This window comes from Manis javanica, chromosome 12 (genome assembly GCF_040802235.1).
Source record: "Manis javanica isolate MJ-LG chromosome 12, MJ_LKY, whole genome shotgun sequence".
NCBI classification, from domain to species: domain Eukaryota; kingdom Metazoa; phylum Chordata; class Mammalia; order Pholidota; family Manidae; genus Manis; species Manis javanica.
The window spans coordinates 16,934,166-16,961,118 of NC_133167.1; the positions used below are offsets into that span (position 1 = coordinate 16,934,166).

The following is a 26,953-nucleotide window of genomic DNA, read 5'->3' on the forward strand; positions in this document are numbered from 1 at the left end:
ATTTTCCAAAGTACTTGTATCCATTTATATCCCCACTCTAGTCATATGAATTCCCATTCCTCTATGTCTTTACCAACATCTCTATTGTTGTGATTTAAAATTTTTGCCTATAATGATAATTTGTTGTTTTAATTTGCATTTCCCCTGCTTATTAATACAGTTAAATGTTTTCCTGTTATTGACCATTTCTTTTCTTTTTGTGTGTTTTCTTTTTTATTTTCTTTTTTTTATTATGGAATCATTAATATATAATCACATGGGTAACACTGTGGTTACTAGATTCCTCCCATTATCATGTCCCCACCACATACCCCATTACAGTCACTGTCCATCAGTGTAGTAAGATGCTACAGAGTCACTAATTGTCTTCTCTGTGCTATACTGCCTTCCCTGTGCCCCCCCACTACATTGTGTTTGCTAATCATAATGCCCTTTAATTCCCTTATCCCTCCCCCCTGCCACCCTCCCCAGTCCCTTTCCCTTTGGTAACTGTCAGTCCATTCTTGGGTTCTGTGATTCTGCTGCTGTTTTGTTCCTTCAGTTTTGCTTTGTTGTTATACTCCACAGATGAGCAAAATCATTTGGTACTTGATCTTTCTATACCTGGCTTATATCACTGAGCATAATACCCTCGAGCTCCATCCATGTTGTTGCAAATAGTAGGATTTGTTTTCTTCTAATGGCTGAATAATATTCCATTGTGTATATGTACCACATCTTCTTTATCCATTCATCTACTGATGGACACTTAGGTTGCTTCCATTTCTTGGCTATTGTAAATAATGCTGCGATAAACATAGGGGTGCACTGTTATTGACCATTTTATTTGTGAAATTTCTCTTCAAGTCTGTACCCATTTTTCTGTCAGGTTGTCTTTGTGTAGAAGTTCTTATTGTGGATACTAATCTTTTGTCAGTTATGTGTTGTGAATATCTTCTCCCACCTTGTGACTTGTCCTTTCCTCTCTTTATCATGTCTTTTGAAGAATAGAAGTTTTTGATTTCAAAGAAATCAAATGTATCAACCTGAATTAATTATTAGCTCTCATAGTAAATCTTGATATTTAGTAATATAAGTCCTACAACTTCACTCTTATCCAAGATTGTCCTGGCTATTTGTGGCCCTTTAAGTTTTCATATGAATCTTAAACCAGCTTATCTCACATACACATAAAAAACTTTTTGAGATTTTGATTGGAATTTTATTGAACTTAAAAATCACTTTGGGGAGAACTGACATCATTACAAGTTGGGTCTTTCATCAACATGATGTATCTTTCTATTTACTTAGGTTTTCTTTCATGTCTCTCAATCAAATGTAAAATGTTCTCCATGGATGTCTTACACATCTTTACGTCAATTTATTACTAAGTATTTTATAGCTTTGATGATGTTGTATATAATATCTTTTAAAGTTGTTTCATTTTCTGCTTGTTGATTTTTTCAGAAAGTAACTTTTAAAATATATCCAAAACCTTGTATCTGCAACCTTGGTAACTCCTCTCATAAATTCTAATAATATATTTGCTAATTCTTTTTTTCCCTGTTACACATTCATATTGTGTAAGGAAATGGCAATTTTCTTTCTTCCTTTCCAATCCTTATACCTTTTGTTTCTTTGTCTTTCCTTACTGTGCTGATTGACTAGAAAAGGCTTGAACAGAAGTGGTTATAGAGGGCATCCTTGTTTTGCTCATCATCTCAAGTTAAAGATGTCAATATTTCACCATTAATTTGTGTGTTTCCTGTAGTTTTTTTTTCCACACTTTATTAGGCTAGGAAAGTTCTGTGCTATTCCTACATTGCTGAGAGTTTTCTTGTAAACATATGTTGAAGTTGATCTAATATTTTACTTTGATTTTTTTCTCTCTTAATTTGTTAATATGATAGATTATGTTGATTGTCTATGTTAAACCAACCACGAATCCTTAGAATAAGCCCAACATTGTCATGATTAAGTATTCTTTCTATAGATTGAGAAATCCTTTTGGCTAATATGTTTTTATGAGTGAGATTGGCCTGTACCTTTCCATTCTTCTCCTGCCTCTGTCAGGTTTGGTAACAACACTGGCGGGATCATAGAATATGCTGGGGAGTATATCCTCGTTTTATATTACTGGAAAGAGAAAGCTAGAATTATTCTTTATCAAATACTTGGTGGGACTTGCTGTGAAGCCATCAGCCTAACATTTCCTTTGTGGGAAGAGTTTCAACTACTCAATTTCTTTGATGATTTCAGGTAGAATGGCCATAAAATTTGTTGTATAATTCTTGAATCAGTTTTGGCAAGGTATACTTTCCTAGGAACGTTTATTTCATCTAAACTCTAATATTTATTGGTATAGAGTTGTTGGCAATATCACCTTCTTATTAATAGTGCTGAGGTCTGCAGGATCTACAGTTTTGACCCACTCCAGAGCTCTATAGATCTGCTGATATGTCTGCTTGGAAAGGCATCCCAGCACCTCCATTTTCAGCTTTGCTTCCCCCCAGCTAAGTGCTCAGAGATTTGGTTAAATCTGGGCAACTTTCCCCATCCCAGTCCCCAGTGATCCTCCACATGCCTCAAGGTGCAAGTGCTGCTTCCTCGGTCTTGTATCTTTTGGTTCACTGTTCTGACATCCTGGAGTGAAGGCCTGAAGGAGAAGTAGTGAGATGAGGGAGCCAAGTCCTGCGACAGATCCCTGTGTTTTCCCTTCCATGGTCCCAAGGAATCAAGCCCCCTCAGCTTTCCAGGGTCTTCCCTCATCTTTCTGCACCTCCTGGTTTTCTAAGCCCTGAATGCTGGCTCCCTGGCTGTCTCCTGCAGGCCCCCCAAGACCAAGTTCTTCTTCACAGTCATCCCTCAGCCCATCTTCCTGAGCCCAGGCATAACCTTCATGCTTCCTATCATCTTCCGGCCCCTGGAGGAGGTGAGGTTTTCCACTGCAAACAGAAGGCAGAGCAGGACACAGACACAATGACCTTGGAACAGGAGGCAGGGCAGAGCAGTGAGGAGTTCCCTGACCACACACATCCCACCAACTGCAGCAAAACTCCAGCTTAGAAAGCCCTAGAGAAGCTCAGACCCTAAAGTCATTAGAGCAGAATCCCATTTAGATGCTGGACACTAAAGGCTGTGATACTTTCCTATTGGCCTCAGAGAACCCTAGATCCCTTGGCCTCTTCTGCTCTCAGGATGTCCCCCCAAATCCTTTGTTCCTCACAAAAGAGGCCCCATATCTCTGAGACCAAGACAGTGTTGGAACACAAGTAACCAGTGCTTCTGTGGAGACTGACAGGGAGAGTCACAGCCCAGCCCACCCTCAGTGGCTGTGTTGGGGGGATGGCCAAGGTGTGGTCCCTGGTTGCCATCTGGGTACCACTGCTCAGCAATTGCCTCTTCCCCTCTGTCCCCAACATCCTGTGGTGCAGAAGGACTACGTGGACCAGCTGTGGTTTGAGAAAGCAGAGGGGATGTTCTGTGTGGACCTGAGGGCCACCCTGCCTTGCTACAGTCTGGCCTGCCCACCATCTCTGCAGTTGCCCATGTGTGCCGTGGGAGACACGGCTGAGGCCTGGTTCTGCTTGGACAATGTGGGGTGAGGGAGTGCCTGAGGCCCAGAAGTGGGCAGTGAGAACTGTAAGGAGGGTTTATGTCAGGTGGGGGAAGGGGGTGGGGGGAGTAACAGGGCTGCCCAGTGTCTCTGCCCTTCTAAAGCAGGGGCAGTGGTCAGAACAAGCCCTGTGGCTCTGACCTGCACCCTTTCCAGGGACCTACCCACCTTCTTCAACTGGGAGGTCCCCAGCCCATTCCAGATTCTGCCCACAAAGAGGCTGCTGGAGCCAGGTGAGGCCTGCCAGATCCAGGTGACCGTTCAGCCCCTTATGGCTACCGTCTACCAAGTTCAGGCTATGTGCTTGTATGGGGAGGGCAGCAGGCAGAGGAGCAGCATCCAGCTGCAGGCTGCAGGTGAGGCCCCACTTCCCACCCATCCCCAGAGCCCCCTGCTGCACTTCCTGGGCCTCAAAGCCTCACTGTGCCCCTCACCCACCACCCTACTGGCCCCCCCAAGACCTCTACCAGCCTCCTGCCCTCCCCCAACTCTGCAAGTTTTACCTTTTCTTTGCCTTCCTTTGAGTTGCAGTTCGATTTTTCCCTGGGGACACCTGCATTCTTCTAGGGGCTGTTCAGCTGGGGCCAAAGTGGCTCTGTGGGTTTCTCCCCAAGACTCCCCTCTCTGCCCCAGCCAAATGTGCCCAGCTGCTGGTGAGCATAAAGCAGAAACGACCAGAGGACCAGGATGTCGAGGGCGTCCAGAAAGTGTTACACTTTGGCTCTGTTGCTGTGGGCTGCACCGCCAAGAGGCAGATCACGCTATATAACCCGTCCTGTGTATGTGGTAGTATGCATCCTGTGTATGAGCCCGGGCAGGACTCAGGGACCACAGGGCTGGGGTGCTCCTAAAACCAAAGTGCCCCTCTTCCCATCTCTTTGGCCCTAAGCTTCGTGTAACTCTTGTCTGTTGATAACCACATGCATCAGCATCACAGGCATCCCCCCCCTTCTCAGCTGTGGGTTAGTGCCCCCAGAGGAGCACTAAGATTGTCTTGACTCCAGGACCACAGCTAATATTTATGGTACGTTTAGGGAAAGAAATAATGTTCTCCCCAGCCCCCCTATGGTCCCAGTGCAGGGTACATGGCTTGAACTCATCCTTCCTGCTGGTGGACACGGCTTTATCCCATGCTCAGAGCTGAAAAGTGAGGCACAGGCTGGATGCCAGCTGCCTCAGCCCCTCAGCTGGGCACCTCGGTGATGACAGTCTGCTCCACCCTTTGACCTGCCCCCTCCTGCCCCATCACAGGTGAGTGCTCCTTTCAGGATCAAAGTGGCCCCAGACATGCAGGCTAAAGACCTGGCTTTCTCATGCCCCACAACGCATGGCATCGTGCCCCCAGGAGAGAAGAAATGCGTGTCAGTCTTCTTCTGCCCAGAAACTTTGAACATCAGAACTACAGACTACTTGTCCATTGTGCCCTCTGGCTGTGCCTCCCAAACCCTGCTCAAACTCGTTGGTTTCTGTAGAGGTACTGGCAACTGCAGGACACTGCACCGCCCCTGGGGACAGGAGCAGCCCACGCCTAGGCCAGGGAAATACTCCCCACCTGTTCCTAAGGGCCAGACGCCTCATTGCCCTTCAGCTTGGGTGTCTGCTGCCCCCTGGTGGCTCATCGGGGGAATCATTGCAGACACCTGGAGAAAATGCTCCCGCCTTGGGACCTGGAGGTCTGCTCAGGCTGCTGGGGCTCCAGGCCTTTCCGACCCAGCCTTCTGTCTCCAAACAGCAGCCCCTCCCATCAGTGGGAACCTTTCTGAGACACCCTCGGGGAAATGGATACCCCGGCCCCAACCAGGTGGCAGAGCCTACTCACAAGAACCCCATCAACTTTGCCCAGGTCCTGGTGTGTCCCTGCAGCACTACTGTGTCAACTTCAGCTGGGTCAACCTCGGGGAGCACTCAGAGAAGTCCCTCTGGATTGAGAACAAGTCAGACTGCACAGCGCACTTCCAGTTTGCCATTGACTGCCAGGAGAGCGTCTTCAGCATCAGACCTACCTTTGGGACCCTGGTGGGCAAGGCCCGCATGACCCTGCACTGTGCCTTCCAGCCCACTCACCCCATCATCTACTTTCGGCGGGTGGCCTGTCTCATCCACCACCAGGTGAGTGGTTGTGGGGTAGGCCAGCTCTGGGGAGGTCCTGGGGGCCAATCTGAGGCCCAGTGATGAATATAATGCTTGGAGGTCATTCCCCTGTGTTCAGGGACTATCTAGGGCTGTCTGCTTGGATCATCCCCTAGCATATGGAGCCAGAGCATGGCCAGGGGCACGTGAGGGCCCACTGAGAGCCAGGTGTGTGTGCCGGTCTTAGCCTGCCTGCCAGGTGGAGACTTTCTGCTGCTGCTGCTAATGGGCCGGGAAGAGAGAGGATTGGACCTCACCCCACGCAGCATGTACAGGGCAGAGAGCCTTGAAGTGAGGCCCCCAGCCCATGGCCTGGGCAAGGTCACATACACTGTGCCGACCAGCTGGTGCCTGGCCAAGGTAGCAAGGGGTGGGCTGAAACCCACCTTAACATGGCAAATGTCACAGGACCCGCTGTTCCTGGACCTGATTGGGACCTGCCATTCAGACAAAACCAAGCCGGCTGTCCTGAGACCTCAGCATCTTGCTTGGTACCGCACACACCTGGTGCGGGGCCTGACCCTCTACCCCCCGGACGTTCTGGGCATCATGCTAAGAGAGAAGAAGCTGGAGCAGGATAAGAACGGAGCCCTCATGATTCCCACTGAGGTTGGCAGTGCTCCTCTGGGCCCCCTGGGGCAGGCCACCCTCCCTGGGTTCGTGCCCCACTCTGTAGCAGTTCCTGGGGGCCCTGTGGGCACCATTAGTAGCTGGGGGTGGCCTGTGTGGAGCTCTTGTAGGCTTTCCCAGAAAGAAGCACACAGGTGAGGGGCAGTGGCGGGAGGATGGCATTTGGTCCTTGCTCACCTGTCTCTCCCCACACAGGACCTGGAGGACGTGCCAGCCCCGCAGTACCCCCTCATCCCCCCCATGACTGAGTACTTTTTTGATGGCTCCAACGACATGGCAATCTTCCCCCCACCTGTCAGTATAGAGCCTGTTGAGGTGGATTTTGGTGCCTGTTCCAGGCCCGTGGACCCCAACCCTGTCCCCCTGTGCCTGATGAACCACACCAAGGGCAAGATCACTGTGGTCTGGACACGCAGGTCTGACTGCCCCTTCTGGGTGACCCCAGACACCTGCGACGTGCCCCCACTCAAGTCGATGGCCCTGCGCCTGCACTTCCAGCCACCTTACCCCAACTGCCTCCATGCCATGGAGCTTGAAGCCTTCGCTGTCTATAAGGTGAGTGCAGGCAGGCTGGGAAGGCAAGTTACCTGCCCTGGAGCCTGAATGGCTGGGGGCAGACAGAGGGGTGACAGGCGTACAGTCAGATCCACCCTCTCTGTGCCAGGCTCTTCTCCTCCACCAGGCCATGATCCTTAGTGGTTTGTCTTCTCTCAGGCTCCTGGCCTGCCTTGGCCAAGGGACTTCTTGGTCCACCTGATGATGTCTCATCATATGTGGCCTCCTGCTCCCTGCAGTGGGAGAACTCATCTGGGGTCAAATCTTTTGGGAAAATTTGGTGCACAGAGATTAGCTCTCTGGGGCTTCTAGCTAGGGGGGCTCCTGGCTTCTCTTTAGTCCTGGGAGTAGGAAGCGGTCCCTCTGAAAGAGCCATGGAAAGGAGCCAGGGCCTGAGGGGCAGTGTCAGAGACTCCAGGTAATTCAGTATGTGTGTGGAGTGGCCTCCAGCACGACTTCCCTTGGCCAGGGAACTTGGAGTGCAGGCTGTCCCCAGCCCAGCCTTTTGGTCCTAGGCACACTTTGCTCCCCCCCTGATCTCAGACTGGTCCTGCCCTGTCCCTTCCTCATTAGCTCTGCCACATTGCTCTTCTTCCCCAGCAGCCCAGGGGCTGAGAGAAGAATAGGGGTGCCATCAAGATCAGAGTCATTTACCAGCTGTGTGACCTTAGGCAAGTCTCCTAAAACCCCTGAGCCCTAATCTCATAGTCGATAAATTTGGCATTATACCCGAACTTTTGAGAAGGCTCTCCAAAGCCAAGTCTTTAGTTACCTCTGTTCCAATATCTTGGCAGCAGGAGAATGTGGAGGTTTGTAGGATTAAGGCTGTGGACACCAGGCTTTGTCAACGCTTGGGCCCATCAGGCTATAGGCTCTAGCCCTGTGCTGCCTGATAGGGCAACCACCAGCCGCAGGTGGCTACTGAGCCCTTGAAATGTGGCTAGTCCAAACCGAGATGTCCTGTAAGACACACTGGATTTTGAAGACTTAGCATAGAAAGAATGTAGAATGTCTCCCACATCACTTTTATATTAATTACATGTTGAAATGATAAGATTCTGGACCTTTTAGGTTAAATAAAGCACATTATTGAAATTAATTCCACATGTTTCACTTTGTTAACGTGGCTACTAGAACATTTAAAATTATGGTTGTGGCTTGCATTTGTGGCTCAAATTATATTTCTATTGGCCAGCTCTTCTCTAGGCAAATTCCTGCAGGATAAATGCTGTTTTCACATCCCAGCCCAAGCCTGGGCAGGCGCTGCTGTGAGGATTAAAGAGCATGTTTGCTGAACGCTCAGAGCAGGCCCAGCACGCAGCGGGAGGCCGTTCTCACCGCTCTCAGCCCTCTCTTCCCAGGGAGCTCCTCCCTTCTCCATCCCGTGTAGAATTTCTGCAGTACAGGAGGTCAAGCTTGGGTGCCCTACAGTGTCAGATACAGGACTCTGAGCTTGTCCATGGGTCTGGCTCCCATGTAGGTCCTGCAGTGCTACAATGATATTGAGGAGGACTGCACCGTGTGCCCATCCTGGTGCCTGACTCTCCGGGTGCGAGGCCACAGCTATGGTGCTGCCATGGAGCACCACATCCCCCAGTATTCCCTGGATGCCCCCAAGGTGAGCGTGGCCCCAGCAGCAGCGGGAGGTGGGACAGGGAGGCTGGTTCTGCCTTGGCTGGCAGATCCCTCTTCCTGCTCTGCTGGCCTCAGAAACAACCCCACTGGCCATCCCAAACTTCTCACCGCCAGTCCTTGGAGCCCTGGGCCAGTTGAGGACTCTCTTCTGGGCCACAGTACAGGCGCTGGGAAGTCCGGCTCCTCTCTGCTCCATCTGAACTATTCCCTGAGCTTCTCACACTCAGGTGCAAAACTCCAGCACCTTCATTTGTGTGTTTCCTGAGCACCCGCTAGGGTCATGACCGCCCTGCTCTGAGCCCCTGCGCTTGGGGATGCCCGGCCTGAGGTGGGGCTGCAGAGCCCACCCCTTGACCTAACTGCTTCCTCAGGGTGGTGTAGTTTCCAGGCTTCTCTGAAGGGCCCTTGGAGGCACTGTCTGACCTGAGCAGCAGGATGACATAAGGCTGAAAAGCACGCACCCTGATGCCAGACAGCCCCGTTCCAATTCTGGTTTCTCCTGGATGCCTCTTCCCAGCTTGCATTGCCATCAACCGTCTTTTCATCATCTTTGCAGCTCTCCAGCCTCACATTGCTGGAAAGGTGCTGCTGCTTTGGGACAATGTGTTCCGGGGCAATCCTGCTCCCTCCTACCAGCCAACTTCTGTCCCCCCAGACCTGTTCCCAAACCTGTTCCACCCCTGAGATTCAGCCCAAGGGTGCCCCTTCCTGAAGCCCTCTGACGGCATGGTGTTCCCTCACTGAGCCCCTGTTCCTTTCCCCTGGCCAGTTCCTCCCAGTGGTTTGTGGCCTGTGCTGAAGTCCGGCGGGCCTGAGACACCCACCTGCTCCCTCATGCACATGCACTTGTTCTCCAGCTGGTGGGGGGCACCCGGTCAGTGATTTCAGGCCTTCTGTTCTGTAGCCTGCTCGGCTCTTAGCCTGGTTCTGGCCGCACCCTAGATGCTTAGGGAATGTTCGGAAGCTGGGATTGCTGGAGCTTTCACTTTCTCAAAGTGGGGTTCCCTCAGTCACCCACATGAGAATCGTTTAAAAGGTACTACTTACCTCAGACCTTTGGGGTCAGGGTCTTTGAAAGTGGGTTCTCCAAAGGATGATTTGAGAGCACCCTAAAATGAAAGAAATTTTAATTAACCTTGGGTGGGGTCTGGGATGCCTGAGTTTCCCAGGGCCAGTTCCTGTGGCCACTGCACTCCCTGTCTGGAGGTCTCTGGAGGGCAGAAGCATTTTTGGTGCCAGGCTGTGTCCCCCCATGCTCTGATCCCAGGGCATTGACTGGGAAGCACAGAGGTGTCTTGGATCTCCTTGCAGATGGCCCCTCACAAGCCCACATAGACTCCCTGAGAGTATGTGCCCGTGGGGACATGTGGCACTTACATAGATCTGAGGACTGGTCTCTCTTCTCTCGCACCCCAGCTATTTCCGGCAGTGTCCCCTAGTGAACCCGCCTACCGCAGCCTGCTCCTGACCAACAAAGGCTCCATGCTGCTGACCTTCAACTTGGCCCCCCAAAGCAGCTCAGACATCTCTCTACGGCCCAGCTCAGGCCTTGTGGCCCCTGGAGCCCACCAGATCCTCCTCATCTGTACCTACCCCAAGGGCAATTCTTGGAAACAGCACATTTTCTACTTGCAGTTCAATTTGTGCCCCCAGTATCTCAAGGTAGGAGGTGGAGATAGAGGACTGGGTCCTTGAGGGTGGGCCCTCTTCCAGAAAGTGGCACAGCAGGGAAAGGACCCTTTGACCACATCTGTGAACAGTTCTCCCACCCCTCAGGGCCCTGCCTGTCTACCTCATGGGGCTAGGACAAGAAAAGGGGTGCAAAGGTTCCAAAGGAAAAAGCAGGGGCAACATAAGACTTAGATCTGCAGGTGGTAAAGAGTGTTGGGGCCAGGCCAGGCAAAGTATCTGGCGTGGAGGACCCAGGTCTGGCCCATGAAATGGTCTATATATCTCCGCTCAGTTCCTGAGTCCTTTTTAAGAACCATCTTCTTGGTTGGTCACTACCTACTCTGACTTGGATGGAAGCTCCCCATACCCAAGCTGGCAGAGGGCCTTTTGCTGTCCTCTTCAAGGGGCAAATGCTGCCCCACCTATGGCTTCCTGGACATTTAGAGGGATACAGGGCCGTGGGGTGAGGACAGAGCACTGCCTTCCGCCCTCTGGCCCCAGGAGGTGAGCATGCAGAGCCGGGAGGAGCTGCCGCAGCTGCAGCTGGACACTGACAGAAGTATCTTCTTCAAGCCCACCTGGGTCAGCTCTTCCTCCACCAGTCTCTTCACCTTTCATAACCCCTCGCGTCTGCCTCTGGAATTTGAGTGGAGGGTCTCCCAGCAGTACCAGAAGGTGCTGGCCGTCCAGCCCTCCAGGGGGATTATCCAGCCCAATGAGAGCCTTGTGAGTGCCCTTCCCCAGTGCTGAGGGCTGGAGGGGAGAGTGCCTGTCACCCTCACCTTCACTATCTTCTCTTACTCATGCCTATCAGGGGCCAGGCTTCCTCTGTGCCAACCCGTAATCACCAACCCAATCTTAAGGGGTCGGCATGATTGTCACTGTTATCACCACCCCCATTCTATAAGGAAGAATTGAGACTTAGAGAAGGAAAAGCCAGTTACTAAGATTATAAATTAGGAGGTGCAGAGTTGGGACTTGAAGCAGGGTTTCTGACGCTAGTGCCCAGGGGTCAGTCTACTCTCCATCCATGGTACCCAAAGCTGTGAGGTCACTGGAAGGTGCTTTGGAGCAGCTGGGTTTAGGGCCAAATGGGTGGCTGTCATCAAGGAGCAAGGAAGTGACTCTTAGAGATCCCAGTGGTAGTCTGGAGTTTGGGGCATCGGCTGGCATCCAGACTAGCTAGGCTCCATTCCCAGTGTAGGGCCCTATACACTGCTTGGGGAGGCCAAACTTGGGCCAAGGACCACCAACACACAGTGTCTGTAAGAACCCTGGGGCAGTAATCAGGGAGGTGAGAGACCACACAGACTCAGGAGTTCACACCCCAGCTCCCACCAAGTGCCTTCAACAGCTGTGTGATCTTGGGCAAATTACCCCACTACTCTGAGTGTCCACCTTCTCATCAGAAAACGAGGCACTAAAATAACACCATTTACTTTGTGGGGATAAAAGATTGAGGGGCTTAGGGAAATAACATAATATGCAATGTGTGTGAAGTGCCTGGTACAGGGTAAACACTCAGAAAGGGTTATCATAGCTTGATAATCTTGCAATAGGACTTCACACATCCAGGAGCCTGGGCAGGGGGTTGCTGGAAACCCCCATCAGAGATAATCTCTGTGACTCCAGACACTCATGTGGACCTTCAGTCCTCTGGAGGAGACCAAGTACCTGTTCCGAGTGGGGATGTGGGTCTGGGAAGCTGGCCTACCCCCAAAAGTCAAGCCTCCTGCTACCACCCACTACGTACTCCGGCTGGTGGGCCTGGGCATCACCAGCAGTCTCTCTGTGAGTGGGAGGACCCTAGTGGGGGTGGGGGATGGGAGATGCGGGGCCAGGGCATAGATGAGAGGGAAGGCCCAGGGTGCCCATCTCCAAGAGGGCAGGGGATGGGATCCTCTGGCCTCCCCGGCCCATACCCTGGACTGCCTTCCTTGGGGATTCTCTGAGGCCAGGACCGTGGGCCTGGGGGAGCCTGCACCTGGGCTGGCTAACTCTGGCCCTCAGGCAAAGGAAAAGGAACTTGACTTTGGGAACATGCTGGTGAAAAGCAAGCAGTCCAGGATGCTGGTGCTTCTGAATGATGGCAACTGCACCCTCTATTATCGCCTGTCCCTGGAACAGTGTAGCCCTGAGGTCATCAGCAATGACCCTCCTGGTACTTGGGCCTGGGCTGGGGCCAGGGAGGTGGGCAATGAAGGGCATTGGTTAAGTTAAGACTGGTTAACCAGACCATGGTTCAAGGGTAGGCAGAGCAAGGCTTCACACTTGCTGCTCCGCTTTCTAGATGTGTGCCATTGGGCGGGCACTTGTCCTCTCTGAACCTCAGCTTCCTCATCTAAAACGGTGATTGTACAACATCTGTAAAATCACACTGTTGGCGCCTACCTCAGAGCTGCTAGGTGGAGCAAAAGGCTTTGCAGGTGCCAATGACACAGACAGTTCCCCTCTGGGAGGAGGGACTCTTCACCCCATTTACTGGCTCAGGGCCTGCTCTCTAGCCAGTGCTCTCTTGGTCCATGGGAGAGTGTCTGGGAAGGAGCAGGAGGAGAGGCTGGGCCTCTCTGGCCTGTACTGAGGGCCTCCTCTGCCCTTGGCCTCACCCGGGTCATCCCTGAGCAGTTTTGCAGTTGGACCGCACAGAGGGGAGCATGCCACCACGGTCCCAGGACACCATCTGCCTGACTGCCTGTCCCAACCAGCGGTCCCAGTACTCCTGGACCATCAGCTACTCTCTCCTCTCCCACAGAGGTATCTGGGATGTGTGGCATGGAGAGTCAGGGCCAGGGAGGGAAGCGGGGGGCAGCGGGGTGGTGTGTGAGCAGTACTTGATGGGGGTGGATGCTGAGGGTCCAGACAAAACTAACAGAGTGAGTATGAGCATACCAGGGTGTGCCTTTGGGTACCTCTTGTGCATGCCTCTTATTAACCACATCTGTCTGTGTGGTGGCCGTATGTATGCACCTGAACTGCAGAGGACTCAACGTGAGGAGTTTGAAGCTGTGCTGATTTACTGTGTGATCTTAGACAAATCCCCAGCCACCCTGGGCCTTGACTTCCTCCTCTGTAAAATGGAGTTGCTACCAGCCCTCTCTGGGCCAGCGGGGAGGAATCCAGGGCAGCCCAGGAGAGTGGCTAAGAGTGTGGACTCAATCCAGACTGCCTGGGACTGGACCCTGGCCCAATGCCTGTGAGCCATGTAATCTTAGCAAGTTGTTGAATGTCCCTATGCCTCAGTTTCCACATCTATAAGGTGGGGATAATAACAGGGCACAGGCAAGGAAAAGGAATGAAGTACTGATACATGGTACCACAGGGATGAACCTTGAAAACTTAAGCCAAGTGAAAGAAGTCATTCACAGTAAGCCACATACTGTATGATTCCATTTATGTGAAACGTCCAGAATAGGTAAATCTATAGAGACAGAAAGCAGATCAGTCATTGCCAGGGGTGGGGCAGAGAATGAATGGGGAGTGACAACAGCTACTTGGCACCAGGTTTCTTTTTGGGGGTGATGAAAGTGCTCTAGAATTAAGTAGTGGTGATTGCACAACTGTGTGAATAGATGAACTCACTGATTTGTATGCATTAAATGGGTTAATTTTATAGTATATAAATTGTATCTCAAAAAATCTGTTAGCAAGATTAGTTTGAAAACAAATCTCGGTGCACACTGAATGCGGGGATGGACGTGAAGCTCTGACATGGTGCCCAGAGTGTGGGAAGTATCAGTCGGGCTGGCGATGTCCCAGAGCCCAGAGACACCTGCTGCCCCGGGATGCTCCTGGGGCAGGTTGTCAGCCTGTACACCCACCCCAGGAACCTGTGAGGTGAACCCGCTCTTCTCTTCCACATTCCTTCCCTCAGATAACAAGGTCGGGGAAAAACAGGAGCTGTGCTGTGTCTTCCTGACAGCTGTGTACCCCTTACTCTCCATCCTGGATGTCCACCCCACAGGCAGCGCCGAGGGCATCACCCGGAAGCACCTGTGGCGCCTCTTCTCCCTGGACATGCTCAACAGTTACTTGGAGCGTGACCCTACCCCTTGCGAGCTCACCTATGAGGTGCCCACCCGGCACAGGTGAGGTGGGCCTGGGGGAGTGGCAGGGCCTCTCTAGGGATGTTCTTGGAGCTCTCTGCCCACAGCCCCAGCACCAGGCCCTATCCAAGAAGTGGCTCCCTATCTGCCCCCAAATTCTCACCATCCCTGGAGGGGCCTGGAAAAGTCAGGAATTGGCTTGAGGTCTGACATGTTAGCCTGTGCTTGCCCCTGCCCCTGATTCTCCACATCCCACCTGTAGGGAAGTGAATGCCAAGCCAGCCACCCCTGGGAGGGCCCCATCCTGTCCCATCCCTGTCTCTGAACCCGTTTCTCTGCTCCACACAGCACCAGACAGATCCCCCCTGTCTTTACCCCTCTGAAGCTTGACTTCAATTTTGGGGCAGCGCCGATTGAGGCCCCACCATCGGTGGTGCTTCTGGCCCTGAAGAACAGTGGAGTGGTTGCCCTGGACTGGTATGCTGGCAGGCCTGGGAGATGGGCTGGATTCTTTCTCTTGGTGGCGGTAAACCTAGCTGTCTGGTGTCTGTGAAAATCGGGCCCCCATTGATGCTGTATGGAGGCCAGGGTGGGACTGGGATGGCCCAGCAGGACATGGAACTTATCACTGGCTGAGATGTTCAAAAGGCTCAGAAGTGTGGAATCACCCCAGTAGGAGACTGGCATGGTCATCTCAGCGGAATGACCAAGAAGTCTCCATTGAGCATCTGTTGCATTCCAGGAACTGTGCACCCCTGACAGAGCCCCAGTGCAGTGAAGCTGAGCCTACATGGAGATGAGTCTGTGGCAGGGAAGGCCAAAACCAGTGTCCAGAAAGAGCAGAGTCTGGCTCCAGAGCAGGCCACACTTCTTCAGTCACATGGCCCCGGCCTGGAGGCCCGAGCTTGCCAAGCTTGGCCCTTCCTGTGCTCAGCTTTGCTCCCCTGGAGCCCTGAACCTCTGCCCAGTAAACATCCTGTTTCCATGCCAGGGCTTCTTCTCGTTCTTCCTCCCTGCCTCTGCCACGTGCCTTGATTTCCTAGTAAACTTTCTTTTGATGGCTTCCAACTTTGCTTGGCTAAGCAGAGGTGAGAAAGAAGTGTCCCCATGTGGATCAGGGTTGGGAGAGAGAGCCAGGGGCCCAGGCTGGCTGCAACAGTGGTTAAAGAAAGGTGAAAATATGTATGCCTGGGCATCTAATCTCAGGAAGCTTCCTGCCTGAGCAGGGTCTTGGGGTAAGTGGGGGTGAAGCTGGGGTAGGAGCTGCATCACCAGAAGGCAGTGGCCGCCCCTTACTCTCTGGACTGTCTGCCTCCCCTGCTCCCCCGCTGTGCAGGAAGGAGCTGGGGAAACTGGCTCATTAGGTGGCTCCTGTGCGAGAAGGGTCAGGACTGAGGGCCGCCAGCCCTGGGTGACTGGGGAAGCTCAGTGGAGCTGCCGGCCTGGGGGAGGGCCCAGGAACCGCCTTGAGCTCTGGACCCTCTAGTCACTGGGCTGAGTGGACAGGAGCCAGGGCTCAGGAGGCGAGGTCAGGAAAAGTGGCACTCGTCTGTATCCTGGCATGGAAATGCAGGGTATTTTGGCAGATTGCACATGAATGTGTATTTGTGTCGGAGCAAGCCAGCTCACACTCTCTGTGGAGAGAGTCCAGGTTGCTGGAAACCAACGCGGGAGGAAACAGGCAGAGTGCCTGCCGAGCTGGGCCCATCCATCAGGAGATCATTTGAGGTTCAGGAAGGCAGTCCATGCTTCTTCCAGGATTCCAAGCACAAGGAACCTTCCTTGGAACGCTTGACTCTCCTAGGCTTTTTGTGTTTTTGTTTCCTTTCAATTTCTTAGAAGGCTATTTTTGAAAATTCTAGCCGGTCTTTGTTGAGCTCATAGAGAACAGACTGAAAGTTTTATTCCTGCCAAGACCAGTAAGAAATGGGGAGTGTGGACTTGGCCTGCAGGCAGCAGCAGGCAGGTGGAGGAGAACTGAGTGGGAGGGGAGCGGGAGGAACAGGGAGCACAGACGTGCCTGCTCTCTTCAGGCATTCTCTGGTCCCTCTGCTCTTGGCCCAGGGTCATGTGAGGTCTTGCATTTAAGGGGAGATTCCTGGTTAATATCATTTTTTCCCTCATGCACTCATTAAGGCATTGGCTAAACATTAGGCCCTCCCTTCAGAATAGAAGTGCTGATGTGCCCAGGCCCTGTGCTCCAGCTGCGGGCAGTCTCGGGAAGCCCAGCCTTTGGGTACAGGAGGATGCGTGCAACCCTGAAAGGCCATGTCATTCATTCTGTTTTGGATATGGTGGTGCCATCCATCAGAAAGGCTTCTTGGAGAAAGCTACCACTAGACAGTCTAAGGAGAGGAGGCAGAGAGGCTGCAAAGAGCCAGCTAGACAGAGGGCCTGCCATGTACAGCGTAAGAGAGAAGGACACAGTGTAGGTGGAACATTGATAGGGAGAGCGGGAGGCGCCTGGATGTGGCTGGGAGGCTGGCAGGGGCCAAGGCACGCAGTTGGAAACCTTCTCCCTCAGAGAGTTTGGACTTCTTCCTAAGGCCATCGAGGGCATGTGAGCTGGGATGGGTGGCGAAGACCTGATTCACTTTCAAGACCAGTTGCTCTGGTCTGGCGTGGGGGATTCATGCAGAGCAGTGGATTAGCAGCTTGAGGCAGGGGGACAGTTGGGAGGCCACTGCAGTCCCCAGACGGCTATCCACACTGGAGGACCAGCAGGGAAGAGGGGATGAAATTATTTGAGGGAGACTGGGGGAGGGAGGGGAGGGAAATGGAGGTGTTGCAACTATCTAGCCAACCCTGAAGTAGCAAGATCTCTAGTTTTGCTGCAGATCCGTATCCCTTGGATAAAATGACAAAAGCAGTTTATTCAAAGGACAGGGTGATCGAAGACGGATCATTGACTCTCAGCTCCCTCTCCTAGTCCACTCTGCAGGGGTGAGGAGGGCTTGGTGTATGTGTCCTCTCTCAGCTCGTGGACACAGTTACAAGGTTGTTCTGTTTTCTTATCTTTTTTTTTACAGTAATGGCACCTACTATTCATCTTACTTTCTGTTCAGCATTACATCAGTAACATTTTCACTCGGCATTATATTTTCACTCAGCACTATACCAATAACATCCCCTTCAGATGGATACACATCAATGCATAGAGATTTAACTCCATCTTTTTAATAGTTGTATAATATTCCACACAAATGACCCTTAAGTTAGTAAACCACTCTACTGGATGATATTTGTTGCCACCAGTGCTTTTGGGGTTTTTTGTTTTTTTGTTTTTTGTATTTTGGTTTTTTTTGCCACTACAAAGGAAGTTATAACAAATGTCCAAGTGTATGTGTGCACATGTGCACACACACTTTATTCCTGCAAGTTAGTTTCCCAACGTGGGCTTTCTCAGTTAAAGGGCATATGCGTTTTTTTTTATTCTAGAAGATGCTGTCAAAATTCCTAAACAAAAGGTAGTGGCAGTTCCTTGTCTCCCAACCTGTTTTCAAGGGCATCTGTTCTTTCTAAACTTACCAGCATTCGATGTAACAATTTTTCACATTTCCAATGTAAAACTATTCAAGATTGATTAGAAGGAGTTTTGAGCTCCTTGCCTCTTGCTGAGCCCTTTCAAATGCGTGCCATTTTCCTTCCCCCTCGGGCTGTTCTATGTTCAAACCCTCTGCCCAGTTTGAGGCCAGTTCTGCGCCATCTCTCTGAGAGTGAGGGGTCCTCCTTTCCAGACTGGGACCTTGGGTTCCCTCTATCACTTGTTTTGTCAGCCACTTAGAGTGCAGTATCTACTCTCCTACAGTGAGAGGCATTTCAGGGTGTTAATTCTATGCCTGTCCTGGCCTCAGATTCAAGAGTGCCAGTCCAGCTGGCATCTGCCCAGGGGCCCTGGTTGGTGCTGCTGGGATTCCTAGGTGCCCCAAAAGGCCCTTCCTAAGAGCTCTGTCACACAGACCTCTCCAGGGTTAGTAGCTGGCTCAAGGTGGCCAAAATGTACAAGTGGCACCCCACCACCTGGCATCCACAACAGGATCCCCGGTTTTCTGTTTAGTCACCAGGGCCCTGCTTCTGTTCCCCAGTTTTGGGGTCATTATGAAATGAGCATCTTCAACAGCCACATTGCTCGGCCTCGCATGGGACAGCTTGCCAAATGGGGGCATGAAATGGGGGAGGCACAAGAGGAAGCCTCCTTCCATCCCCCTGGGGCTCAGAGCTCCTGCCTCTGTGTTCTGACTGAGACGTTCCACTCCTCTTGCTTTGTACCCCTCCCCCAGGGCCTTCCTCTTTCCAAATGACCAGCAGATCGACCTGGAGCTGTGGGCAGAGCCGGCAGAGTTCGACTGCACTGAACTACACCAAATGCGCATACAAGACAACTGCATATTCTCCATCAGCCCCAAGGCTGGGAGCCTGAGTCCTGGGCAAGAACAGATGGTGGAGTTCAAATACAGGTGCTCCCCCGCTGCCCACCCTGCACTTCGGTTCTGGAGACCCCCTACCCCCTGGCTCCCGGAGGAGCCTGGTCTTACGCTGTGTGTTTTCAGGGTACCCTGAGTGGCCACCGCCCTGAGAGAACCCCGCCCTGCCAGCTGCAGGGGATGTTTGATTTTCCTCTTGCCCCTTCCCAACTTAGGGATTTCCACAAGCTCCCAAGGGTTGGCCACCTCAAAGCCACAGGCTTGCCATGACCATTTGTTTTCCCACTTGCACCAAGGCTCAATAACTCCTCCCGGACTTGTCTCCTCCCTTCCAGCCACCTGTTCATTGGCACTGATCGCCTCCCGGTGCTCTTCAAAGTGTCCCATGGCCGGGAGATCCTGGTGAGGCCCCAGGACTGGTCCTGTTCCGGACAACCGAGAGAGGAGCAGGGAGTCATGCCCCCCGGGAGGGAGTCCAATGATCTCTGCTGGGTGCTTCAGTTCCTCCCAGGGAAGGATGCTACTCATGGGCTTTTTTATTTCCAGCTAAATTTCGTAGGTGTGACAGTGAAGCTAGAGCAGAAGTATGTGCACTTCACCTCCACTAGCCACCAGTTCATCCCTGTCCCCATTGGCGACACACTGCCCCCAAGGCAGGTCAGTGCTCTATGTTGCCCTGGTCATCAAGAGGCCTAAGCACTGATCTCTGTGTATCTGCATCAATCCTTGACAGGGTGACAAAGAACCTTCCCTCCAGTGGCCCTCACTCTAAGAGGTGGGGCTGCAGGTTGAACCCCACGATCGGGCAACTGGAAAAGACCCAAAACAAGAAACTTCAGCTTCCCAGTGCCTGGAGCTAAGCCCTTTGCTAGTCCCTGTTCCCATGCAGAAGCATGGGGTTCTTCCTCTAGTACAGGGTTCTTGAAACCTCTTTAATTTTGAGCCACACTAATGTATTTGGATAATCAGTGCATATATACACAGACTGGAACAAAAGCATTGCAAGCCAACGCATACACCACTACACGCAAAGCACTCTGATGTCCTTCTTTCTATTTTATTCTGATCTGTTTTTTAAATGCTGTACATGATCCACTAAATTGGTTTTAAATAGGTTTTAGCCACAGTTTGGAAATCACTGCTCCAAGAAGGGCATCTTTCTAGAGCATGAAAAATTAGAGTGTGAATCCTCATGGAGCTCTAGACTTTATTAATTGGATGGAATCAGCTTCCTTTGCTCTGAAAATGTACATTGGAAAACTTCAAGTGGGAGACATAATATTTTCCCAAATATTTCACAGATATGAAATTTTTAATCATTTAGAAGCTTTTGTGTTTCTGGCAGGGGCCTCTGGCCATTCAGCCAAAGACAGGGGAATGGGCTTCCTGGACCTGATGGGGGTCTCTTGCCCTAATCTCTGCTCACTTCCCTATGCCACCCTCCACCCATGGCTTCCAAGAGGCCACATTCCCAAGCCTGCAGAGGCCCAGACCCTCAAAAAGGAAGGCAAAGACTCATGTATCCCCAGACACCTTCCCAGAGAGACCAGAGTACTCCACTATGGACATAGACAGTGGAAAATGCCCTCAGATTTGGAGCCAAGAGACCCAGTTGTGCTCCAGCCAAACTCCACAACTGTGGCCATGCTTCCTTTCTTTCATGAGATGTTGACAGATGGTGGCTTGGACCTGCAAGAGGGTGGTAGAAATGGAGAGAAGTGAACAGATTTAATTTCAGTTTTGCAGGCAGAATCATTGAGACTTGCTGAGGATTGGATCTGGGAAGTAAGAGAAAGGGAGGGATTACAGATGTATTGGATTCCTAGTTTGAACTACTGGGAATATGTAGTGCCATATTCTGAGAGGAGATAAGCTGGGGGAGAAATAGGTCTTAGAGCAGAATTTGATTTTGGCAAACTTTGAGATACCTGTGAGACAACTAAGAAGGGTTGTCAAGCAGAAATTGGATACCAGGTCTGGAGCTCAGAGGGTGGTCCAGGCTAGAGAAATAAAATCAGATTTTCAGGAGTGGGGGCTGAGAGACTGATGGGGCTGGGTATAAATCCAGATGAATTCTGTTCTCTCCAGCTTCTGTTTTCTCATATCTGAAATGAAGAACTGGACCAGATCTCTGGTTTCTTCCAGGCTGTTCTGTGATTTCAAACCTTGAAGTTAGTCTTGGGGGACCTCTTATCTTCCTTCTGCTCCCTTACCTGCCTTTAAGCAGGATTGCCTCTCATGGTAGATGTGGAAAGCAGCTGCCTCACATCACAGATGGTTAGAATGAGAGCCTAGAAAATGATGAAGGGTCTGGATGGTGCGTGCACGGACATTTCCCTAAATCCCCACACTATGGACACTGGCATTAGTGTCCCCTAATGTCTTGACAAGGTAAATTGAGAGCAAATGAAATAAGGATTACAGATTATCCTAAAATGTCACAGGTTGAAAATATGGCTACCTACTTCCTAGGTGATCAAGCCATAAGGAAATCAGCAGTATTTAGGGGAGCACTGGGACTATAAGGGTGACATCGTGATCAACCTGCCCTCCTACAGTGGACATAGAATCCTGGGCTCTCTGCACTGCAGCCCTGAGCTGGTGTGGAGATTTCCCTATTCCTGCCCCTTGCAGATTTATGAGCTGTATAATGGTGGCTCGGTGCCTGTGACATATGAGGTCCAGACCAACATCCTGTCAGAGGTTCAGGAAAAAAATTTTGATCACCCCATCTTCTGCTGTCTCAACCCCCAAGGGGAGATCCAGCCAGGCACCACTGCTCGTGTCTTGTGGATCTTCTCACCGATCGAGGCCAAGACCTACACAGTGAGCAGTAGCCTGGGCTAACATGGGGTGGGTTGGAGTCGGCCGCCTCCTCTGGCCTTGCTCTGACCAGTCCCTGTCCCCACCCTCTTAACTTGCCAGGTGGATGTGCCCATACACATCCTGGGATGGAACTCAGCCATCATCCGCTTCCAGGGCTTGGGCTATGATCCTCATGCCATGGGGGACACAGCCCCATTCCATAACATCTCCACCTGGGACAACAGCTCCATTCACTCTAGGCTGATGATTCCTGGACAGGTAGCGGGGAGGGAAGGCCTGAGGCCTAGGAGGAGCCTTAGGGCCCAGGATAGTTGGTGCAGAGGGATGGGGAGGCTGGGAAGGGAATGAGATGGTACTGAGAAGGGAGGGACACCCAGGGGAAGCCTGGAACCAGCCTCCCTCCTGATTAGGAGGCAGCACCAGCTCCATGAGAGGCTTACCCTGCCACCTAGTGCCCACAGGTGTTCCTGCTCGAGTCACTCCTGTTGCAGAGCCCTCCATCCCTCCGTTTCTGGGCACTGGGATGGGGGGTATTGAAAGGGGGTAAACAGCAGCTCTCTCATTCTTGGGCTCTAAGGTATTATTTTCATGCAGAACAGCCCCTCCCCTAAACCTAGATCGATTTTCCTAAAAGATATCCAGGGTCATTAATACCATCTTTACTTCACATACTTCTCACTGTTGAGAAGTATGACCCATTCATTCATGTATCAACCCTTCCATCTTCCCACTGACCCTCATGCCCATTTACTCATCCATGTGTTCATTCATCCATCCACCACCCTTCCAACCATCCATCCATCTACCAACCCACTTCTCCATTCATCCTCCCATGCACCCGGCCAGGTACTATCCACCCACACTTCTGCCTGTCCAGCCTCCCACTCCTACCCTCTTTGGACTCTTACTGCAGGATGAACACTGTGGAGATGCTGGGGACACAAAGAAGAGCCAGGCAAAGTCCCAGCCCTGGAAGTACTCAGGGTCTGGACAGAGAAAAAGTGCCCCTTCCATGTGGCCTCATTCTTCCCAGACAGCATTATGGCACAGCTCCTGTTCTGTGCCCAGTGATGATGCCAACAGATGATCACCCATTAATTCATAGCCATCCTTCAAAGACTCAAATTATGTTGGCTTTCGTTCTGTCTTCTCTAAATGAATTTCGTTTTCTCAGCCCTTCCAAGCTTATTTTAATGGTCCAAATCACAGGCTCTCTGGGTTTATCATTTGAAAAAATTATTTATGTTCTCCAAGCCTTAGAAGCACATCTGCACACTGGAGACAATACTGGTACCTGTTTCGTAGGGCCACTGTGAGGATCAAAGGCACATGAATTGCCTCCCTTGGCACCTGGCCTGTAGTAAGTGCTCAGTGACTGGTAATGGTTGCCATGGTCATTATTTCTTCACCCCCCAAAGCTGCTGTTCTGTCTTTATCAGAACGTCTTCCTGTCCCAGTCCCATATCTCCTTGGGGAACATTCCTGTGCAGAGCAAGTGCAGTCGCCTGCTGTTCCTCAACAACATCTCCAAGAATGAGACAGTTGTCTTCGACTGGCAGCAGAGACCTCTAGACTTTGGGGAGGTGAGAGGCCCATGTCCCTCAAGCAGGGCTCCAGACCCACCACCCGGTGATGTCCCAACTAGTCCCATCTCACCCCAGCCCTGTGAAGAGACTCCTTCCCCAAATCAACAGGTTTCTGTGAATCCCATGAGAGGGAAGGTGGCTCCTGAAGAGACAATCCCACTTGTGGTGACCCTGAAGGCCTCAGTGCATGCCAGCTTCTACAGCATGGAGCTGATATGCAAGGTAGGACCAGCCCCAGAGAGAAGCTGGGATGGAGCACATCTCCCGGTCCTGGGGTGTGGAGTGGGCCCTGAGATCCCCAGACCAGAGAGAGGCAGGGTCCAGCACCTGGAAAATTTACAGGCCTCCAGATCCTGGTCTTCCCTCTCCTTGTCCTGAGTCACAGGTATACCGGCAGGAACTCTTAAAGCAACACCAAAAGGAGCTGCAGGAGTGGAAGGATGAGAAGGTGCGGCAGGAAGTGGAGTTCACCATCACAGATAGGAAAGTGAAGGTGAGGAGGGCAGAGGGAGCCTTGAATACCAAAGATCTTTCGGATTGGCCTTACTGGAGAGGACATGGGTGGTAGTCCCAGGGGGTCTCACATGCAACATTGGACAGCCTGCCCTAAGAGTTTAGATTTCTTTCATTAGACTAAGAACAGCATCTCCCCAAGAGATTCCCTGCATACAGAAGGCTGGCTGCCCATCTTTGTTTCATGTGGCCAGGATTTACTGTGTGCCTACTAAGTGCTGGGCCCTGGGGACCCAGGGGAAACAAGGCAGAGCTCACCTGTGCATGGAAAACAGTGTTTGTAGTGGTTTCAGATGGAGGCTCCAACAAGCTGCCCTGGCTTTGAGGGTTTCTAGCTCTGTGATCTCTGTCAAGTTATTTAACCTTTCAGTTCCCTCAACTGTAAAATGGGGGCAATATGACATCTGGGATTGGCTTCAAGATAATCCAGATGCAGGATAAAGATGAGATGAGATTAGCCATGAATTGCTAATTGTTGAAGCTGGGTGGTGGGTAATTGAAGATTCTTTGTAGCATTATCTCCGCTTTTATATACATTTAAAAATTTCCACATTAGGTTTAAACATAAAAGTTTTTCAAATCTTGTAAAACTGTAGCTGTTGTATGTTTAGATTTATTGAAGTAATAAAGAATTGGCTCTGAAAAAAAATTTTTTCAAATCTTTATAAGTGCAAGTAAAATATTATCTGCTTCATAGCATTGTTGTGAGGATTAAGTGAGTTAATACATGTAAAGTGGCTGCAACAGTGCCTGACACCCAGTTAGCATTCACTAAACATGGGCTATTAGTATTTGTGGGGGGATCCATAATAAGCATGAAATGAAACATCCATCTTGGTTCCCCAGTTTCACAGCCTCCCGAACTGGTATTCTTACACCTCTGTCACCTCTGTGTCACTGAACCCCCAGGGAGGCACTGCTCCACCCTGAAGCTCTGGCCCAATTAGGAATTCAAATTATGTTTCAGGGGTGTGGGAGAAGGGATTTCTGCAGTTAATCTTAAAAGGGAGGCTATTTCCTTATCACACCCAAGCATAAAGCTCTGGGGGCACTAGGATGAGCAGCTTGGGGCAGCTGCCCAGGTTTGGTGGCAACTCCTCTTTCTTTCAGTTTCCTTGTCTACAGATGACACTTCACTAGGGAAGTTTCTGGAAGAGGGTGTGGCTGAGAGTTGGGCAGGACCAAGAGGACAGCAGATCCTGGCATTGGCTTCAGGGCCTCTGTGGGTCAGCAGGAAGGATAGGAAGAGGGGCCTCTAGGCCTCTTGCATCCTAAGTAGTGGTCTTTTTGCTTCCACAGAGAAGGGCATATTGTACAGCCTGTGAACCTATGAGGAAGTACAAGGTGAGGTTATAAGCCCCAAGCCCATCTCCTTGGAATAACTTGAAAGGGTCCTTGCTTGCTTCCAGAGGTACCACCCATCTCTGGTCCAGCATTCTAGAAGGGAGGGTCGGAAGTGCCAGTGGATGGGGTCATACCCCTTTGTGGCCTAAAAGGCCCCATTGGGGGTTAGGGACCTATTAGGGATGGTAGTATGGACTCCAAATCCCTGTCATCCATGCCTCCCCCTTCCCAAAGACACTGCCCCCCATCAAGAATCTCCAGTCACTCAACCGGCCTGCCAGCTGGAACCTTAAGATCTCGAAGGAGGAGCCATCCTGGCCATGCCCGCGGCCGCCCTCACCGGGCATGCTCTGCTTGGGCCTCACTGCCCGTGCTCATGCCACTGACCACTTCCTGGCCAACTTCTCTGACTTTTCCCACCACTTCCTGCACCGGTGAACATTCATGGGGGGAGGGAGGGAGGGGTCCCCTTCTTGTGCTCTCTGCCCCTCCCCCACTCCAGAGGGGCTGCCCAGACCTGACCCAGCATTGACTCTGAAGGTTTTCAGAATCAACCTCTAGCTCCCCAAATGCAGTAGCATTACATTTGGGTTAAGACAGGGGGCTGCCCCAAACTCATCTATGTCCCCAAAACTGCATGGCGACCACCATTGCTCATGCCCCCAGCCCCTGAGCGGCCTGCCTGGCCACTCAGAATCTCCTGGCCTGCCCCAGGGATCTGCCAAGGAGGAAGCACCCCAAGGAGGAGTCCGAGGCTGCTGAGGAAGAATCCCCTATCTCCAGGCAGGAGAAACAGCTCCTGATTGACTGTCTCACCGCCATCATCAGGTGACTGCTCACCCCCTGGACCATCACCCCCCTCATCTCTCCAGCTCATTCTGCAACTCTGGGTCAACCCACAGACCCTGAAGTCCCAGCCCTCCCGTTCCTGAAAAACAACTTCCTCACAAGATACTTCTGCTGATGCCCCAGGCCCTCCAGGGTGCTGCAGCTCTAATGGAGCTGGCTGGGGGGAACTTCAGGGCTGCATCCCAAGTTCTGCCCTGTCCCTTCCCTGGCAGGTGAGGTCTGGAGGCAGTCTGTGTCCCCAGAGCTCCTGCCCCTCATCTATGTAACTCTGACCTCTTGGCTCCACCTCCACCACATAATGTTCATTTCTAAGAACCCATGGGGCCCAGAGATGTCTTCCTCTAAGGAAGGGATGGAAGGGGCAACTGACCAAGGGCTCCCCACCTCACCTAACGCCTGTTCATGGATACAGTAGGCAAGAACCACCGCTTGGGGAACCCTGAAGCCAGAGCCCCACAGGGGGCTTCAAGGCCTCTCGGCAAGAACCTTCTCCTTGCCTCCCAGGGGCCTGCTGGAAGACAAGATCTTCCATGAGGCTGTGGACCAAAGCCTGGTGGAGCAGATGCCTTACTTCTGCCAGTTCTGGAATGAGCAGTCAGCCAAGGTCATGGTCCAGAACAACAGCCTGCACTTAGTGCCAGCCATGTCTCCGTCCTCCAACAGCTCAGAGGACAGCAAAGACAAGGAGCAGGAGGAGGACAAACGGAGGCTGGGGAAGAAGGATTCAGGGGAAGAGGAGGAGAACGGTGAAGAGGAAGAGGAGGAGCTGGAGGAGGAAGAGGAGGAAGAGGAGGAGATGGAAGAAGAGGGGACGGGCAAGGAGGAGCTGGAGGAGAAGGGAGAGAAGGTGGCCTGGGCAGGGGCTGCAGCATCCCAGGAGTCCCTGAAATGGCAATGGCAGCAGCAGCTGAAGGTCACGACAAAGGAGAAGCAAGAGCAGGACGAGAAGGAGGCCATCAGCCGGTGAGCAGCAGACCCAGATGGGGCTGTGTACAAAAGGATCCCAGGAGGCAGGGGTATGCTGGGGCCAGCCTCTCCTGGGGTGCAAGCCTCCCAGCTTAGCATTCACTGTCAACACCTTGGGAGCTTACGGCATCAGTGGGAGTATTTACAGAATGGCTATCTGAGCTTGAAGTTTTTCTCCAAGACTGG

At 51.7% G+C, this 26,953-nt stretch overlaps 1 protein-coding gene across 4 annotated transcripts in view; it reads left to right on the top strand.

The window, feature by feature from the left end:
• CFAP65 (cilia and flagella associated protein 65) overlaps nucleotides 1–26,953 on the top strand; it is a 33,540-nt gene that overhangs the window by 5,187 nt on the left and 1,400 nt on the right. The window contains exons 5-32 of one of the 4 annotated variants that reach the window (XM_017653871.3): nucleotides 2,809–2,911; nucleotides 3,414–3,580; nucleotides 3,752–3,951; nucleotides 4,229–4,374; nucleotides 4,847–5,069; nucleotides 5,439–5,704; nucleotides 6,134–6,334; nucleotides 6,551–6,910; nucleotides 8,391–8,528; nucleotides 9,962–10,207; nucleotides 10,718–10,942; nucleotides 11,849–12,007; nucleotides 12,227–12,377; nucleotides 12,842–12,970; nucleotides 14,088–14,301; nucleotides 14,608–14,736; nucleotides 18,540–18,716; nucleotides 19,019–19,085; nucleotides 19,230–19,340; nucleotides 21,318–21,509; nucleotides 21,609–21,767; nucleotides 22,949–23,092; nucleotides 23,204–23,317; nucleotides 23,481–23,588; nucleotides 24,908–24,952; nucleotides 25,187–25,386; nucleotides 25,667–25,780; nucleotides 26,306–26,764. In XM_017653871.3, coding sequence (XP_017509360.3) covers nucleotides 2,809–2,911; nucleotides 3,414–3,580; nucleotides 3,752–3,951; nucleotides 4,229–4,374; nucleotides 4,847–5,069; nucleotides 5,439–5,704; nucleotides 6,134–6,334; nucleotides 6,551–6,910; nucleotides 8,391–8,528; nucleotides 9,962–10,207; nucleotides 10,718–10,942; nucleotides 11,849–12,007; nucleotides 12,227–12,377; nucleotides 12,842–12,970; nucleotides 14,088–14,301; nucleotides 14,608–14,736; nucleotides 18,540–18,716; nucleotides 19,019–19,085; nucleotides 19,230–19,340; nucleotides 21,318–21,509; nucleotides 21,609–21,767; nucleotides 22,949–23,092; nucleotides 23,204–23,317; nucleotides 23,481–23,588; nucleotides 24,908–24,952; nucleotides 25,187–25,386; nucleotides 25,667–25,780; nucleotides 26,306–26,764 — 4,947 coding nt within the window. Of the gene's footprint in view, nucleotides 1–2,808; nucleotides 2,912–3,413; nucleotides 3,581–3,751; nucleotides 3,952–4,228; nucleotides 4,375–4,846; nucleotides 5,705–6,133; nucleotides 6,335–6,550; nucleotides 6,911–8,390; nucleotides 8,529–9,961; nucleotides 10,208–10,717; nucleotides 10,943–11,848; nucleotides 12,008–12,226; nucleotides 12,378–12,841; nucleotides 12,971–14,087; nucleotides 14,302–14,607; nucleotides 14,737–18,539; nucleotides 18,717–19,018; nucleotides 19,086–19,229; nucleotides 19,341–21,317; nucleotides 21,510–21,608; nucleotides 21,768–22,948; nucleotides 23,093–23,203; nucleotides 23,318–23,480; nucleotides 23,589–24,907; nucleotides 24,953–25,186; nucleotides 25,387–25,666; nucleotides 25,781–26,305; nucleotides 26,765–26,953 lie in introns of all 4 variants that reach the window. The other 3 variants (XM_017653789.3, XM_073218091.1, XM_037016565.2) reach the window with 3 other exon arrangements.